The 16,020-nt window shown below is 38.6% G+C and overlaps 1 protein-coding gene across 3 annotated transcripts in view; it reads right to left on the bottom strand.

Annotated features, from left to right (window-relative positions):
- The window catches only part of LOC143281326 (actin-related protein 2/3 complex subunit 1A-like), a 28,136-nt gene extending 12,506 nt beyond the window's left edge, over window positions 1–15,630 (bottom strand). For 2 of the 3 annotated variants that reach the window (XM_076586518.1, XM_076586536.1), the window contains exons 1-8: window positions 15,500–15,630; window positions 14,191–14,263; window positions 13,283–13,434; window positions 9,226–9,331; window positions 7,685–7,802; window positions 3,204–3,263; window positions 2,573–2,679; window positions 1,533–1,635 (exon numbers count right to left, since the gene is read on the bottom strand). In XM_076586518.1, coding sequence (XP_076442633.1) covers window positions 1,533–1,635; window positions 2,573–2,679; window positions 3,204–3,263; window positions 7,685–7,802; window positions 9,226–9,331; window positions 13,283–13,434; window positions 14,191–14,257 — 713 coding nt within the window. In that variant the 5' untranslated portion in view covers window positions 14,258–14,263; window positions 15,500–15,630. The remainder of the gene's footprint in view (window positions 1–1,532; window positions 1,636–2,572; window positions 2,680–3,203; window positions 3,264–7,684; window positions 7,803–9,225; window positions 9,332–13,282; window positions 13,435–14,190; window positions 14,264–15,499) is intronic. The other variant, XM_076586528.1, reaches the window with a different exon arrangement.
- Between the last annotated feature and the right edge of the window lie 390 nt (window positions 15,631–16,020).

Genomic DNA, 16,020 nt, shown 5'->3' with positions numbered 1-16,020 from the left:
ATGTACATTGATCACAACCAGCCTGCAATCAACAGTGTACATTGATCACAACCAGCCTGCAATCAACAGTGTTCACTGATCACAACCATCCTGCAATCAACAGTGTACACTGATCACAACCAGCCATCAACAGTGTACACTGATCACAACCAGCCTGCAATCAACAGTGTACATTGATCACAACCACCCTGCAATCAATACTGTACACTGATCACAACCACCTTGCAATCAACAGTGTACACTGATCACAACCAGCCATCAACAGTGTACATTGATCACAACGACCCTGCAATCAACAGTGTACATTGATCACAACCACCCTGCAATCAACAGTGTACACTGATCACAACCACCCTGCAATCAACAGTGTACACTGATCACAACCACCCTACAATCAACAGTGTACACTGATCACAACCAGCCTGCAATCAACAGTGTATACTGATCACAACCAGCTATCAACAGTGTACACTGATCACAACCACCCTACAATCAACAGTGTACACTGACCACAACCAGCCTGCAATCAACAGTGTACACTGATCACAACCAGCCTGCAATCAACAGTGTACACTGATCACAACCAGCCATCAACAGTGTACACTGATCACAACCAGCCTGCAATGATCAGTGTACACTGATCACAACCAGCCTGCAATCAACAGCATACATTGATCACAACCAGCCTGCAATGATCAGTGTACACTGATCACAACCAGCCATCAATACTGTACACTGATCACAACCAGCCTGCAATCAACAGTGTACACTGATCACAACCAGCCTGCAATCAACAGCATACATTGATCACAACCAGCCTGCAATGATCAGTGTACACTGATCACAACCAGCCATCAATACTGTAGACTGATCACAACCAGCCTGCAATCAACAGTATACACTGATCACAACCAGCCTGCAATCAACAGTATACACTGATCACAACCAGCCATCAACAGTGTACATTGATCACAACCAGCCTGCAATCAACAGTGTACAATGATCACAACCAGCCTGCAATCAACAGTGTACACTGATCACAACCAGCCATCAACAGTGTACATTGATCACAACCAGCCTGCAATCAACAGTGTACACTGATCACAACCAGCCTGCAATCAACAGTGTACATTGATCACAACCAGCCTGCAATCAACAGTGTACACTGACCACAACCACCCTGCAATCAACAGTGTACACTGATCACAACCACCCTGCAATCAACAGTGTACACTGATCACAACCAGCCTCCAATCAACAGTGCACATTGATCACAACCAGCCGTAGTGTACACTGATCACAACCAGCCATCAACAGTGTACACTGATCACAACCACCCTGCAATCAACAGTGTACACTGATCACAACCAGCCTATAATCCTGTTACCCTGGGTGAAGTCCCCCTCATGTCAGTGTTCTGTCACCCACCTGTTACCCTGGGTGAAGTCCCCCTCATGTCAGTAACACTTCTGTCACCCACCTGTTACCCTGAATGAAGTCCCCCTCATGTCAGTAACAGTTATGTCACCCACCTGTTACCCTGGGTGGAGTCCCCCACAGAGACACTGGAGTCATGTCCGACCCAAGCAATCTTTTCTCCACTTGGTGAAAATGACACGGCGTGCACCCAGCCTCCTGAAAACAGTCACAGTACTCAGACACCACACAGTTCACTTGATGTACACACGTATGTGTGAGGACTCTTTATGTGACTGGTATCAACAACTTTGGTGACATCTTTAATTAATCCAAATGCTGACAGCTGACAGCTCTGTATATTGTTAGCTCTTATGTGGTTCAACGAAAGGGAACATATAAATTCATCAGTTATACACACACAGTTCCCCTCTTTCCTTCAAACGACTTCGACAGAAGGGTAGTGGGGAAGTGGGTTTGGAAGGGAAGGGGAAGAAAGAGACACAGAAAGTAAGAGAGGGAGAGAAAGAAACACATACACACATCATTAAAACAAACACAGGTTGTGGTGGTGGTAAGGGGTAGGGAAGGGAAGGGGAGAGAAAGAGAGAGAGAGAGAGGGAAAGAAAGAAACACACAATCATTAAAACAAACACAGGTTGTGGTGGTGGTAAGGGGTGGGGATGAGAAGGGGACAGAAAGATAGAGAGAGGGAGACACAGAGCGTGAAACACACTCTCACACAAATTTTAAAACCAATCAGAGGGGGTGGGGTTGGGGCTATAGGGGAAAGAGAGAGAGAGAGGCAGAGACAGAGTGAGAGGCACACATACATACATTTTAACACTTTTCTGACCAAGCACTATCTGTTGAGTTGCTGCCCCTAGACCAATAACTGCAGCAGTCATTGCTACAGAATAAGTGGCGTAAGAAGCTCCCTTTGCCATGGTTTGAATTTTCAAACACTGCATTCACAAGATGTTCAGTGAGTAGTCTTCCCCTGACACTCTTGAGTAGTGAAGTCCTTCAGCAACAGCCAAAACTGAAAGGAGTCAGGACCTGCAATTTGTCCACAGGTGGAATTTGGAGGGACTGACAATTTGTTGGTGGCAGTGAGAAATGTGTTAAAAAGACATACACAAAGCAATAAGAGTACCTCCGCCATTGCTGAACTCTGCCATGGGTGTGGCAAAGGTCATCCTACTGCCCCAGGAGTTAGGGCCTGGCTTAGATTCTATCTCCTTGATGTAGCCAGAGAACACCCTGAAACAGCAGCATCTTCATTATACATCACATCCATTCTGTACCCACACAACCCCACCACTTCCCTAAATGGTGGACAGGGCTATTGACACAAGGTGAAACAAAAAAAGTAAACATGATGGAGACAGCAACTGCAGTGAGATTTAAAATTCAATCGACAAGTTTTAATCCATTACAAAAAACAAAAACAAACAAAAGACAAGATACAAAATCAGCTCGTTATACACTGATTAAAAAATCATTTTGCCTATCTATATCAGTATATGACCAAAACCAATTTCCTCTATCACATAAACTCGCACAATCTCTAAACAGCAGCAGCCTCCCAATTCAAAGGATGGAATCATTAACTCAGCAACCTTCTGCAGATGGACAGACTGAAAAATCAGTTACTTCCGTACGAATCTCCATGGAAAAATGCACCTTGTAAAAACATTCTGTCTGTGTGTGCACTCTGTCAACCATACACACACATACACAAACACAAAACACACCTCACACACACAACACACATTGCAACACACCTGGCTTTGAAATCAGTAGATCCAGCCGCAATGAGAATGTTGTTTGGATGCCAGTCAAGGCTAAAAGCAACAGAAAGAAAAGTAAATAAACTGCACTGCAAAAAGCAAATGATATAATACAATTGAATCACTTTTTTTCCAGAGGAAATAGGCAAGGACAAAAGAAGCCATTTCAAAATACCAAAAGTTACCCAGGTCAGTGTTGGTGTGTAGATATGGATATGTCTAAGAAAGACAGGATATGAACAATTGCAAGGTCTGTCTGTGCGCACTTCTTTAATGTGTGTGTGTGTGTGTGTGTGTGTATGCACGGGAGTGCACATGCATCTGTGTGCATGTGAGGACTAATAAAAACTTCAAGCACACTAAACACAACATGCCATAAGTTTTGATTTTGTACACACACACACATACACACACACACACAATTTATATCTATAACACCCAACAAGACACAAAACACACTTCATAAATTCTTATTCATGTGAAAAATCACTCTTCTTCACTTATAAACCAGCTATGAAATAATTTTTTTTTTTTTTTTTAATATCAAAACACACACACTGAATACTCTTCTTCCTCGGTTGCATAACACACACACACCCTCCTCCCCCCCAACTAACACATACACCCTAAAGGCACAAAAGTGCAAACATTTGTATACATGGCTGGCCTGCTATGACCAATGACAGTCTGTCCAGATTTCGTGAGCACCTTACCAGTGAAGTGGATGTAGTTCTTCATGTATTGACTTGTGTTGTATTGTACTGTACTGTTCTGTACTGTATTTATTTTTATGCTGGCTCACTTACCAGGCAATGTATGGATGGGTCTCTTGACATGTTATATTGCACTGCATTGTGTTACTTAGTGTTGTATTGTATTCAATTGTATTGTATGGATATGGTCATAATGGCACTGAATGGTACTGTATTGATGTGCTGGCATACTTACAAATACCATATCAGGTTAGGATGCAGTGGATGGATTTCTTGATTTATTGTACTTTTTTTTGCATCATACTGTTCTGTAGTCTACTGTGCTGCATTGTATCATACTGTATTTTGTTATATTGTACTGTAGGGTACTGAAATGCGCTGTACTGATGTGCTGGCTGACAATAACAATGAGTTTATTCCCATTAACTCTTTTGAGTCACAGAGAAACAAGAAAACATGACAATAACACTGTTAACAGGATGACGGCCACAGAGGAAGAGTGAAGATATCTTAAACAGAAGAAACAAATGGGGAGATAATACAAATGGGAAAAACTAAACTGAAATAAAATAAAAGGCCAAATGTAGTCCGATACAATGCAATAAGAATAGCGAAAGCAATACTCATAGACAAATGCACAGATCACAACTTAGATTTACAACAATTGTGAGTAAAATGACATGTTCGGCTCTATATCTGACGAGCTGAGCCTGAACTGGGAACTGAGGGGTTAGCTGGAGCATGGCAATAACAATGACATGGTGTAACAAAATAAAATACACAATAATTTGTTATTTTAGCACCCATTTGCCAGTAATACTGGAACTGGTCTGCTATAATATATTGGGGAGAGAAAAAGACATAAAAAAAAATATGATCATGCAATTACAAATGGATATGTACAGGATGCAGTGTTAAGATTAACACATGTTATTATTCCAATTCCTATTCAACAAGTACAGTTAAGGCATAAGTACAGTGGTAAAGAATCCAGACTGAGACTGACTCCTAGCAAAACACATTAAAACTTTCTTTAATGAATTTAACAAAATTAAGCAACATTTTCTTACTACTAATAGACATTAATGTTGCATATTTTTGTAAGTTGGGATGTGTTCTGTAGTACTTAGGTAAATACTGATTGTGGAGATTTTGAATTGCAGGACATTCCATGACAAAGTAGTATTTGTCTCCCACTCGATTCGTGTCACAAAGATGACACAATCTTGCTTCTTGTGGTATGTTATGTGTCTCCCTTTCTCAGTTGGTAGTTTGTGATTACTTGTTCTGAGTTTCAACATTGGGATGCTATAGCACAATGGCAAAATGTCTAGATAATCTTCAAAAGCTATTTGGCTTTTAAATAAACTGTAGTTATTGGCTTTTGTAGAGTTACGACAAGTTTCTACCCATTTTTGTGTATAACTATCTTTAAGACTTTGGGTCAGATTGTTCATCAGCCATGCGGTTGATACAGATTGTGGATAGTACCACTCAAAAGACAGCCCATTTCATCTAGAATCTGTTTGATTTTTAAGTAACCAGTCATTTTTGTGTGTTTGTAAATTAAAACATTCAGTTAATGTGTTCAGCATGTGAGAGAATTTTTTTTTTTACTAGTGTCAATGGACGATTTGTGCCAGAATTTGATCATTCGGCAATATACATGCACAAACAGGGGGAAACATCCCCCGTTTCACCATAGACGAAACACTTTGGGAGGCTTTTTTAAAGCCGGAGTATGTATTTACAGTATTCCAAGTGTAATGATTCGGCAATGTCAACGCAGTTATTACCCCAAACTTCACAACCGTAAGTTTTTATTGGCATGATCAGTGAACTGAATAAGTCTAACTGACAGGAAAAGGGAGCTAAAGTTGTCTGCTTTTTCTTAACACTGCTATCACTGCCCGTCTGGCCTGATCTTTCAACTGTTTCACAGCTATAAAAAACTTACCACTGAAATTGAAAGTCAGCCCTAGGTATTTAAAGCAAGTAACGTGTTCTAGAGTAGTTCCATTAAGTGTGAATGGGTACTGGTAATTTAGTTTACCACAGAATACCATTATTTTTGTTTTGGAGTAATTCACACTTATTTTCCAGTCATTACAATATGCTTCTAGTTCGTTTAGCGCCTTCTGAAGCTTAGCTTCTAAGTCTGCAAATACTACTGTATCATCAGCATACAGAATTAGCAATAGTTTGAGGTATTCAGATACTCTTTCATCATGGTTTAGTCCCATATCAACAGGGGAGCAACCATTCTTGATAAGGTGGGTTTCCACATCATTCACAAACAAAGCAAATAAAAAGGGGATAGGTTTTCACCTTGGCAAACACCTTGATAAACTGCAAAAGACTCAGAAACGGCACCATTTGAGGAAACACATGAAACAATTCCTTTATACATGTTCCTGACAATATTGAAGAACCTGCCACTGAATCCAGAGCAAATGTGTTTTGTCCATAAGCCTGTATGCCACACTTTGTGGAACGCTTTCTCATAAGCTATGAAAGCACATAACAATTTTTTCTTCCTGCTTCTCATTATGTCATTCAAACATTTCAATACAAAGAACATGATCAGCTGTCGAGTGGTTAGGTCTAAAACCAGCATGGTTTTCGGAAAGAATATCTAAGGTATCAGAAAAGGTGCACAGTCTTTCGTTGAGTACAGCAGTAAAGAATTTAGCACTGCATGAGAGTAATGTGACGCCCCTGTAATTATTCGGGTAGTTTTTGTCTCCTTTATTTTTGTAAATGGGGGCAATGGTACTAGTGAGCCAGTCATCGGCTAAGGTGCCAGTTTCAAATATTCTACTGAATAAATTACACCAAAACTGTTTTACTGAATAAATTACACCAAAACTGTTTTAATTTATCAAAGGAATGATAAATGGCTTCATTGATAATTCCATCAATTCCAGGAGATTTATTATTCTTTAGCTTTTTAACAATGGAACAAAGTTCTGCTTCTGTGTAGCTTTTATTTAAAACTGCTTTTTGCTTCATCTGATTCAATAAATTCTCCCAATAATCTGTCAGTTTCTTCTTGTTAGAGTGCAGTCTGGTCACTTGTATTTATTTTGGACAAATTTTCAAAGTGTTCCTTGTGAATTTGTTTAACATAATTGTTGTTGCTTGTTTATGGTTCTTCCCATTTATGTGAGACCAATAGCGTTTTGGATTATGTGATTTCATTGTTTGTATATCATTAACTATGGATTTTCTGTACCTTTTTTCAGCTTTTCAAATTGTGGATTAGTACTGTTTACATGCTGCTTTCATCTCTTGTTTTAGAATCACATTGTCCTTGTCATTCTACAAGTGTTTCTGAATGTGCTGTATCTTTCTATACTGAGTTTATATGCTTGGTCAAACCAGGCCTTATTAGTGTTGTGTACACATTTGGTGTTTGTTGAGGGCCTTGGAACTGTTGATTAAAGCATGCCAAACTTGTCGCAAATGTTGAAGATCACCTTTTTCAAGACATCCTACATGTCATTAACATCATTATCATTCATATCATTTAAGGATAACATGTCTTCATCACTAACAACAAAAGCATCATTTGGTACATTTTCTGCACACCAAACAATCTTGCGTTGGCATGAAGTCAGGTGACAATGGAGGGGAGGTAACTCAACAGGTAACCATGGAGGGGAGGTAACTCAGCAGGTGACAATGGAGGGGAGGTAACTTTCCAGGTGACAATGGAGGGAAGGTAACTCACCAGGTGACAGTGGAGGGGAGGTAACTCACCAGGTAACAGTGGAGCGGATGGGTTTCTTGATGTGCTTGCTGACCCACCAGGTATGCTCCTCTTCAAAGTAGGACACAGAGATCAGACGTGCACTGCTGCCCACCGCAAACTTGTTCTCTGACCACATAACAGTTTCAGTTTCAGTCTCTCATGGAGGCATCACTGTGTTTGCACAATTCCATATATGCTACACCACACCTCACACATATATAAGATAAAAACAGTACCAGTACATAAACATTACAACAATGGTAATCATTGGGGCTTCATGTTGGCTGTTTCCATATGGAACACACTAGAACATCATCACTTCAACAATGTTAACAGGGGCTTCCTTGTGGAGTTTTCAATTAACATACACATTTGAACATCATTACTACAATAACGGGGGCTTCCTTGTGGAGTTTTCAATTAACATACACATTTGAACATCGTCACTACAACAACGGGGGCTTCCTTGTGGAGTTTTCAATTAACATACACACTAGAACATCATCACTACAACAATGTTAACAGGGGCTTCCTTGTGGAGTTTTCAAAGTAACATACACATTAGAACAAATCACAAGAACTTTATAAAAGGCTTCATAATGACAGTTTTCAGGTCAGCAGATACATTAGAACAAATCTTATCAATGCTATATGGTGCTTCATTGTTTGCAGCAAACAACATGCACATTCAACATTCTTGAATCACCCACAAACAATCAGAATAAAAAATTCTTTTGCTCATAGTACTGCATGATATTGTAATCTATTATATTGTATTACTCTTTGTCACAATAGAGTTGTTTATGTGCAATTGCGGCTGCTCGCCCCAGGGAGACTGCATCACATCAGTACAACGCCACCCTTTCTATTTCTGCCTGCAAGTGTATATTTATTTTTCGATCAATTTGGATTTTTCTACACAAGTTTACCAAAGACAACACTTTTATTGCTGTGGGGATTTTATGTGCACTAAACGCATGCTGCACATGGGACCACAGTATATCATCTTATCCAAATAACTGACATCCAGACTACCTCTCAAGGTCTAGTGGAGGGGGAAAAATACTGTTCAGTGCAAGATTCCTTCCCATGCTTTGAGATTTTCTCAATTTCTAGACAGACACACTACCAACAGACGACCAATCCATTTACAGCAAAAAATCTGAAATCAACAGCTGTAGACAGCATCTGGAGACCATCATGCAGTGGCATAAGAACCTTTTTCTGAATTAAAAAAAAAAAAAAAAAAAAAAGCATAGTTAAGTTGCTGCCAGTGAGTTTGGGTAATGGAGTCAGGCATGGATTATTGTGCAACCTCATCAGTTCTGCTGAAAACACAAAACAAAACAAAAAAACTACAAAAGACCACAGTTCTTTTCATCTAACTTCAGTTCCCTTAATTGTAAAGTGGCAACCATGTACACTGTCAACAAAATTCCAAACAATATGTCAGATATTCTTTGTTTCCAAAATACACCCACAGTTGCAGTCATACTTACCACAAAAAATGATTAACAAAATGGAAGGCTGTGTGTATTGTGTATTTTACCTTCTGGAGACCATCTGACACAGGTGGCTGCACGGTTAATTCTCAGAATCACCAGATGGGGCTTCCACTTCCCATCCTGGTATGTCCATACATAGGCATTACGATCCTGAACAGAATAACCATACGTCCACACAGACATTACGATCCTGAGCAGAATAACCATACACCCATACATAAACATTACGAACCTGAACAGAGTAACCATACATTCCTGACCAGAGTAACCATATGTCCATACACAGGCACTACGATCCTGAACAGAATAACCATACATCCATACAAAAACATTACAATCCTGAACAGAATAACCATACGTCCATACACAGGTATTATGATCCTGAAGAGAGTAACAATACATCCATACATAGGCATTACGATCGTGAACAGAGTAACAATACGTCCATACAAAGACATTACAATCCTGAACAGAATAACCATACGTCCATGCATAGACATTACGATACTGAACAGAGTAACCATACGTCCGTACATAGGCATTACAATCCTGAACAGAATAACAATACGTCCTTACACATAGGCATTACGATCCTTAACAAAATAACCATACATAAACATTACGATCCTGAACAGAATAACCATATGTCCATACATAGGCATTACAATCCTAAACAGAGTAACCATACGTCCATACAAAGGCATTACAATCCTGAACAGAATAACAATACGTCCATACATAGGCATTACGATCCTGAACAGAATAACCATATATCCACAAACAGATATTACAATCCTGAACAGAATAACCATACGTCCATACACAGACATTACGATCCTGAACAGAGTAACCATACGTCCATACATAGGCATTACGATCATGAACAGAGTAACCATACGTCCATACATAGGCATTACGATCCTGAACAGAATAACAATACGTCCATACATAGGCATTACGATCCTGAAAAGAATAACCATACATCCACAAACAGATATTACGATCCTGAACAGAATAACCATATGTCCATACATAGACATTACGATCCTGAACAGAGTAACCATACATCCATACATAGACATTACAATGCCGAACAGAGCAACAATATGTCCATATGTAGAAATTACGATCCTGAACAGAATAACCATGCATCCATACATAGGCATAACGATCCTGAACAGAATAACCATAAGTCCACACATAGACATTACTATCCTGAACAGAATAACCATATGTCCATGCATAGACATAGTGATCCTGAACAGAATAACCATACGTCCATACATAGACATTAAGATCCTGAACAGAATAACCATACGTCCATACATAGACATAATGATCCTGAACAAAATAACCATACGTCTATACATAGACATAATGATCCTGAACAGAATAACCATACGTCCATACATAGGCATTACTATCCTGAACACAATAACCATACGTCCATACACAGACATAATGATTCAGAACAGAGTAACCATACGTCCATACACAGACATTACAATCCTGAACAGAGTAACCATACGTCCATACATAGGCATTACGATCCTGAACAGAATAACCATATGTCCATACACAGACATGTTGATTTTTACCAGAGTAAGCGTAAGTCCATACAAAAGCATTACAATCCTGAACAGAATAACCATATGTCCATACAAAGGCATTACGATATTGAACAGAATAACCATACGTCCATACATAGACATGATCTTTAACAGAATAACCATATGTCCATACATAGGCATTAAGATTCTGCATCCATACAGATTTATGATCCTGTGTCCATACACAGACAGACTGATCCTGAACAGAGTAACCATATGTCCATACACAGGCATCGCAATCCTGAATAACATAACCAATAAATGCAACAGAAACAAAGCAAAGGGAAAATATGTCATAAACATTCAAATCAGCATCCATGGTTTCTACCCATGACAGAAATAGCATACATGGAACTTGGATATGAGACTGTCTCGCAAGACGATGCATGACAAGTTTTTGACAACCCAAGCCTCTTCAGCTTATCACAAATCTAAACAGGAAAAAACCCATCTGTCATCACTGTTTTTACAAATGAATACAGAGATAGATATGACATCAAATCAGTCATGTTTCTGTTTCTTAAAGAAATAAAAGTGAAAAAAACAACAACAGCGTCTCTTGCAACATTTTTCTTCTTTGAAAATAGGACAGTGGGGTGGTTGGTTGGTATAGATCTGTGTTTTGTGTTTGCAAATAAAGGCAACCTGACTGCATTTACTGTGTTCTGTTTATTTTGTATGATGCAAATTACAAGTGTGTTTCATGCAAAATGTAAATTCTTGAAAAAATTATTATAAATACAAATTGCCAAAGGAAATGCCGGTGCTGTACATAACACATTTTGTCAGCTTGGAGCCAGAAGTGGAAAAATCATTATACCAACATGTCAAAAAAATTATGACAAACTGCAAAAAAATTATTTCCCACGGTGCAAAATGCACATCATCTATCTGTGCTCAAACACACTTTGCATATCCTTTCAGTCATGTGTGCAAGAACAGCTGTTTAAAAGAAATTGTACTGTTTTGGGTCAGTTTGTGTTCTTTTTCTCTCTAAGCCTACAAAATAACAAAAGCAGACCCAAATTTCCTGTCACCTTGAAAAAGTTCAGTTGGATCTCCTGAGAACATGATTTCATGCATTCATCCAAAGATGGCATCAGAAATGAGGGAAGGTCAGATTTTCAATGTATCTGATACAATGTGCAACGTCATGATCAACTAAAAGTCAGTGCTGACCTAAAAACATGCCGGTTACTTTCTTTGCAAAATGTTTAAACATTTCAACCAATTAGATTCTATGTTAGTTTTGTGGTTGCAAGTTGCATTTCTTATATTTCCCTGCAAACTGAAGCAGACAACTCGCATTTTCCACTTTTGTTACCTTCACAGAGGAGGAAAATAATGTTTGAGTCTGTATCATGGTCGGCCAGAAAAGTTTCACCAGGGCCCTCACAAATTAAACAAATGATTTTCACATTCTGCCCATTCATAAATGTGTTTAAAACCTTGGTGTCTGGAAGTGTAACAGAATCAATTAAGGCTTGGTTTGCTTCAGGCTTGGTCAGCAGTGACACGCCATGTGCAAGACCAAGGATATTCTGCCTTTTGTCTTTGTCACAATCAACAGGAACATGCTTCTGATTACCCCTTGTGAAGATTCTTGTACTCTCTTTTCCTACTAAGGTTCATTTTTAGTTCAGTTTTGAACACTGTGTACTACTGAGTGCATGCTCATTTCATTGTTTGATGGCAAAAAGTGCTACAAATGTCGATATGATTTGTTTTCTTTCAAATAATTTTCATTATTTCCCACTGAATGACAAGTAAACTTTTATGTTCTGAGGTCTAACCAAGTTGAGTTCTGTGCCGCAGAGAATGCTTCCATCACAGTCCATCTTCTCTTCGTCTTTCTCTTCATGCACTACCAACTTACTTCCACTACTTTGTCCAGGTTTATCATCATCTTCTCTATTATGAAAAGCTACATCTTTCTCTTCATGCACTACCAACTTACATTTGACACATTGTCCAGGTTTTTCATCATCTTCTCTATTATTAAAAGCCACATTTCTATTTTCACAATAACACTGCCTCAAGCATTATTTCTGCAACATGTGTATGTACTTCCAATCTAATTTTGATGATCTCACTTCTCAGCTGGTTTCAATTTCTTTCACTTCATGTTTCATTTTCTGACTTTATCTATCAAGTATCATACACATATACAGATGAGATACAGAAACTTTTTGAGAAAGACATATTTCCCTGATCAAGCCAAACACACACAGAGTCTGTTATATTTCTCTGATCCAGCCAAACACACACAGAGACACATAAAGTCTGTTATATTTCCTGATCTAGCTAAACACACACACACACACACACACACACACACACACACACACAGAGTCTGTTATATTCTCTGATCAAGCTGAACACTCACACATACAGACACATAAAATCTGTTATATTCCCTGATCTAGCCACACAAACACATACAGACACAGAAAGTCTGTTTCATTTCAGCCATTGTGATTGCACCACTCACAGCTCCACAAGTGACGATACGATTTGACCGGGGCGCCCAGTCAATGCCAGTGACACGCTGACCATGTTCTTCAAGAGTGTCTGTCTCCTGCCACCTGCTGCCATTCTTCTTGTAGATCTTCACCTCATGGTCATTTAGTGACAACGCCAGGCCTGCAATGTTCCACTGTACAGGTTACCATGCTGGTTTTACCTCAGTGTTATTTAGTGACAAAGAGAGGCCTGCAACGTTCAATCATACAGGTTGGCATGCTGGTCACCTCATGGTCATTTAATGACAACGCCAGGCCTGCAATGTTCCACTGTACAGGTTACCATGCTGTTTTTACCTCAGTGTTATTTAGTGACAAAGAGAGGCCTGCAACATTCAATCATACAGGTTGGCATACTGATCACCTCATGGTCATTTAGTGACAAGGCCAGGTCTACAACGTTCAGTAATACAGGTTAACATGCTGGTTTACCGCATAGTCATCTAGAGACAATGCCAGGCCTGCAACGTTTAATCATATATGTTGACATGCTGCTTATTAATTTCATAAATTACAATAACTTTAAAATGGCATTAAAACAGTATGTGTGTGTGTGCATGCACGTTCCTGAGTGAAGAGCCTGTGTGTGTATGTATGGTGGGGGGAAGGTGTATGACTTGCTAAATGCATGTCTGCTTCTCCTTTTTCCTAGATTATTAACAAGTGATTAAATTAAAAAAAAAGAGATATAAAAATTTCTCTTCTTCTCTTTTATCAACAATAAATTGAACGTTTTAAATATCTTCCTTCCACTTTACTTCATATAATAATGATATAATTTTATTTGCAAACATACACAAACATACACCTGTGTCAGACTTAGTGTGTCTGCACATATAATTTTTATGTATTGACTTCCAGATTAATGGATACTCACCAGACTTATCCCCACTGACAGCATGACAAGTCACCGGTTTCACACCAAAGTTATGTTTTTCTGACATGATCACCTATAAAAACAAAACACCAGAACTTGAATCAGTATTATACCAAAGAAAATGCCTATAATTTTGTCTTTAATTGTTCAAATCACCTCTTCATACAAAAAAGTTGTTTTTTAAACCTCCAGCAACATTATCAGTTATCCTCACAATCTATCATGTCTATCTCAGGCTCTGTCTTACTAGTATAGTCTTCTTCACCAAACTCAGACCAAAGACGGTGAAAAGTTGTGGTAACCAATATAAACAAACAAAAAACAAACAAACAAACAAAAAAAGCAAAAGCTGGCAATATCCCCAATTTTTCTCCTCAAGATGGAATGCGTAGTGTTCACAACAAGGCATGAATGTTCACTCCAGTCACACAGAGGAGTTGAAGGAAAGAAATGTAGATAGTGCCAAAACATTTTCACCAATTTAAGCAAGTCAGGCAGAAGTCGTATCTGGTGAGACTGGCGCTGTGTAATATATGTTTGGCAGTTACAAAGCTAACTTAATTAAAAAATGTAAAATAAAACAAACAATACTCAACAGAAAAAATCAAGTGTTGATATTTAATTATTTATTCAACATTTTGCCATTTTACTCTGTACAAAATCATTTTACAATCTTAGTACTTGTGATATGAAAAGATTTCACTCAAGAGTCTATTACATTCTACTGGTGCTAACCAGCTGTTACAGTGTTAGTTGAGCAGTGGTAAGCCAAATAATAATGTATAATTCATAGTATTGCACACAATAATATTGGAGAAAAAAAACATTAATCATATTCATATGTGATTTCTTCTGTCTTTTTTTTCTAATAATTGCAACATAATTCATAAATGGGCATTCTGTTTTGTTCTTGAGTTGACTTGGAAGGCCTTTAAAAGCAGTCCCGGAGTTCCATCGAAAGAATTTTTGGTGAAAGTCTCAGGTTTGATCCCGTGTATGGTCCGAATTAAAGTTTAACTTTCAAAGTAGATCAAATATATCCTAAGCATGTTTGGCGTATGCAAATAATACTCACGAACACACTGCGCGCAAAAATGCCTAATCAACTTGATTTCATGTGTCCTGTCTCACCAGACAACGATATAAATCATGAATTGAAAAATATAAATTTGCCAATCCTCCTCTGACTCAATCACTGCGTCAATGTGCGTGTTACTCAACCGGGCCGGGGAGGCATTTTTTAACAATCGGTGTCGCACTTTCCATTAAAGAAAAACAATTTACTTAAACCAGAGTACAGTATACTTACTCACTCCTGTGTATAGGCAGTGACTATGCAAATTCACCAAAAATAAAACCAGCAGAAATTCGCGGACTATGGTCAGTCGACACGAATTTCTCTAAAGCGGAAGTGGCAGACGAAGGTGTGAAGAGTTCTCTGATGCAGGCTTTGCGAAAGACTTGAAACGAACCGATATCAGAGACGAAACCGGGACAAAACCCAATGAAAATTAATATTTTTTATGAAGCAGGAAAATAAAGAGAAAAAAAGAACAAAAGGATTATATATAATATTCTGGATATTCAGATATGCGACGAGTACAGTCTAAGTAATACATTGATAAATATAGGATTTGTACTTAGTTTTACATAATTAGTTCTTGTTGCGGCCAGTCCGGCAGTGACTGTTCGTCAGTGTGTCAGTGAATCTTGCATGCAAGCAACTGACCAGTGAGCCGAAGAAACATACAGCTGAAATCAAGAATTTTCGTTGTATCAGTGTTTGCCTTCAACGTATCTTTCACCGCCACTGAGTCATAATATCTTTTT

The sequence above is a fragment of the Babylonia areolata genome, chromosome 1, assembly GCF_041734735.1.
Source record: "Babylonia areolata isolate BAREFJ2019XMU chromosome 1, ASM4173473v1, whole genome shotgun sequence".
NCBI lineage: Eukaryota > Metazoa > Mollusca > Gastropoda > Neogastropoda > Buccinidae > Babylonia > Babylonia areolata.
Note: the sequence above shows the minus strand (reverse complement) of the source record. Positions and strands in the feature narration are given on the sequence as shown.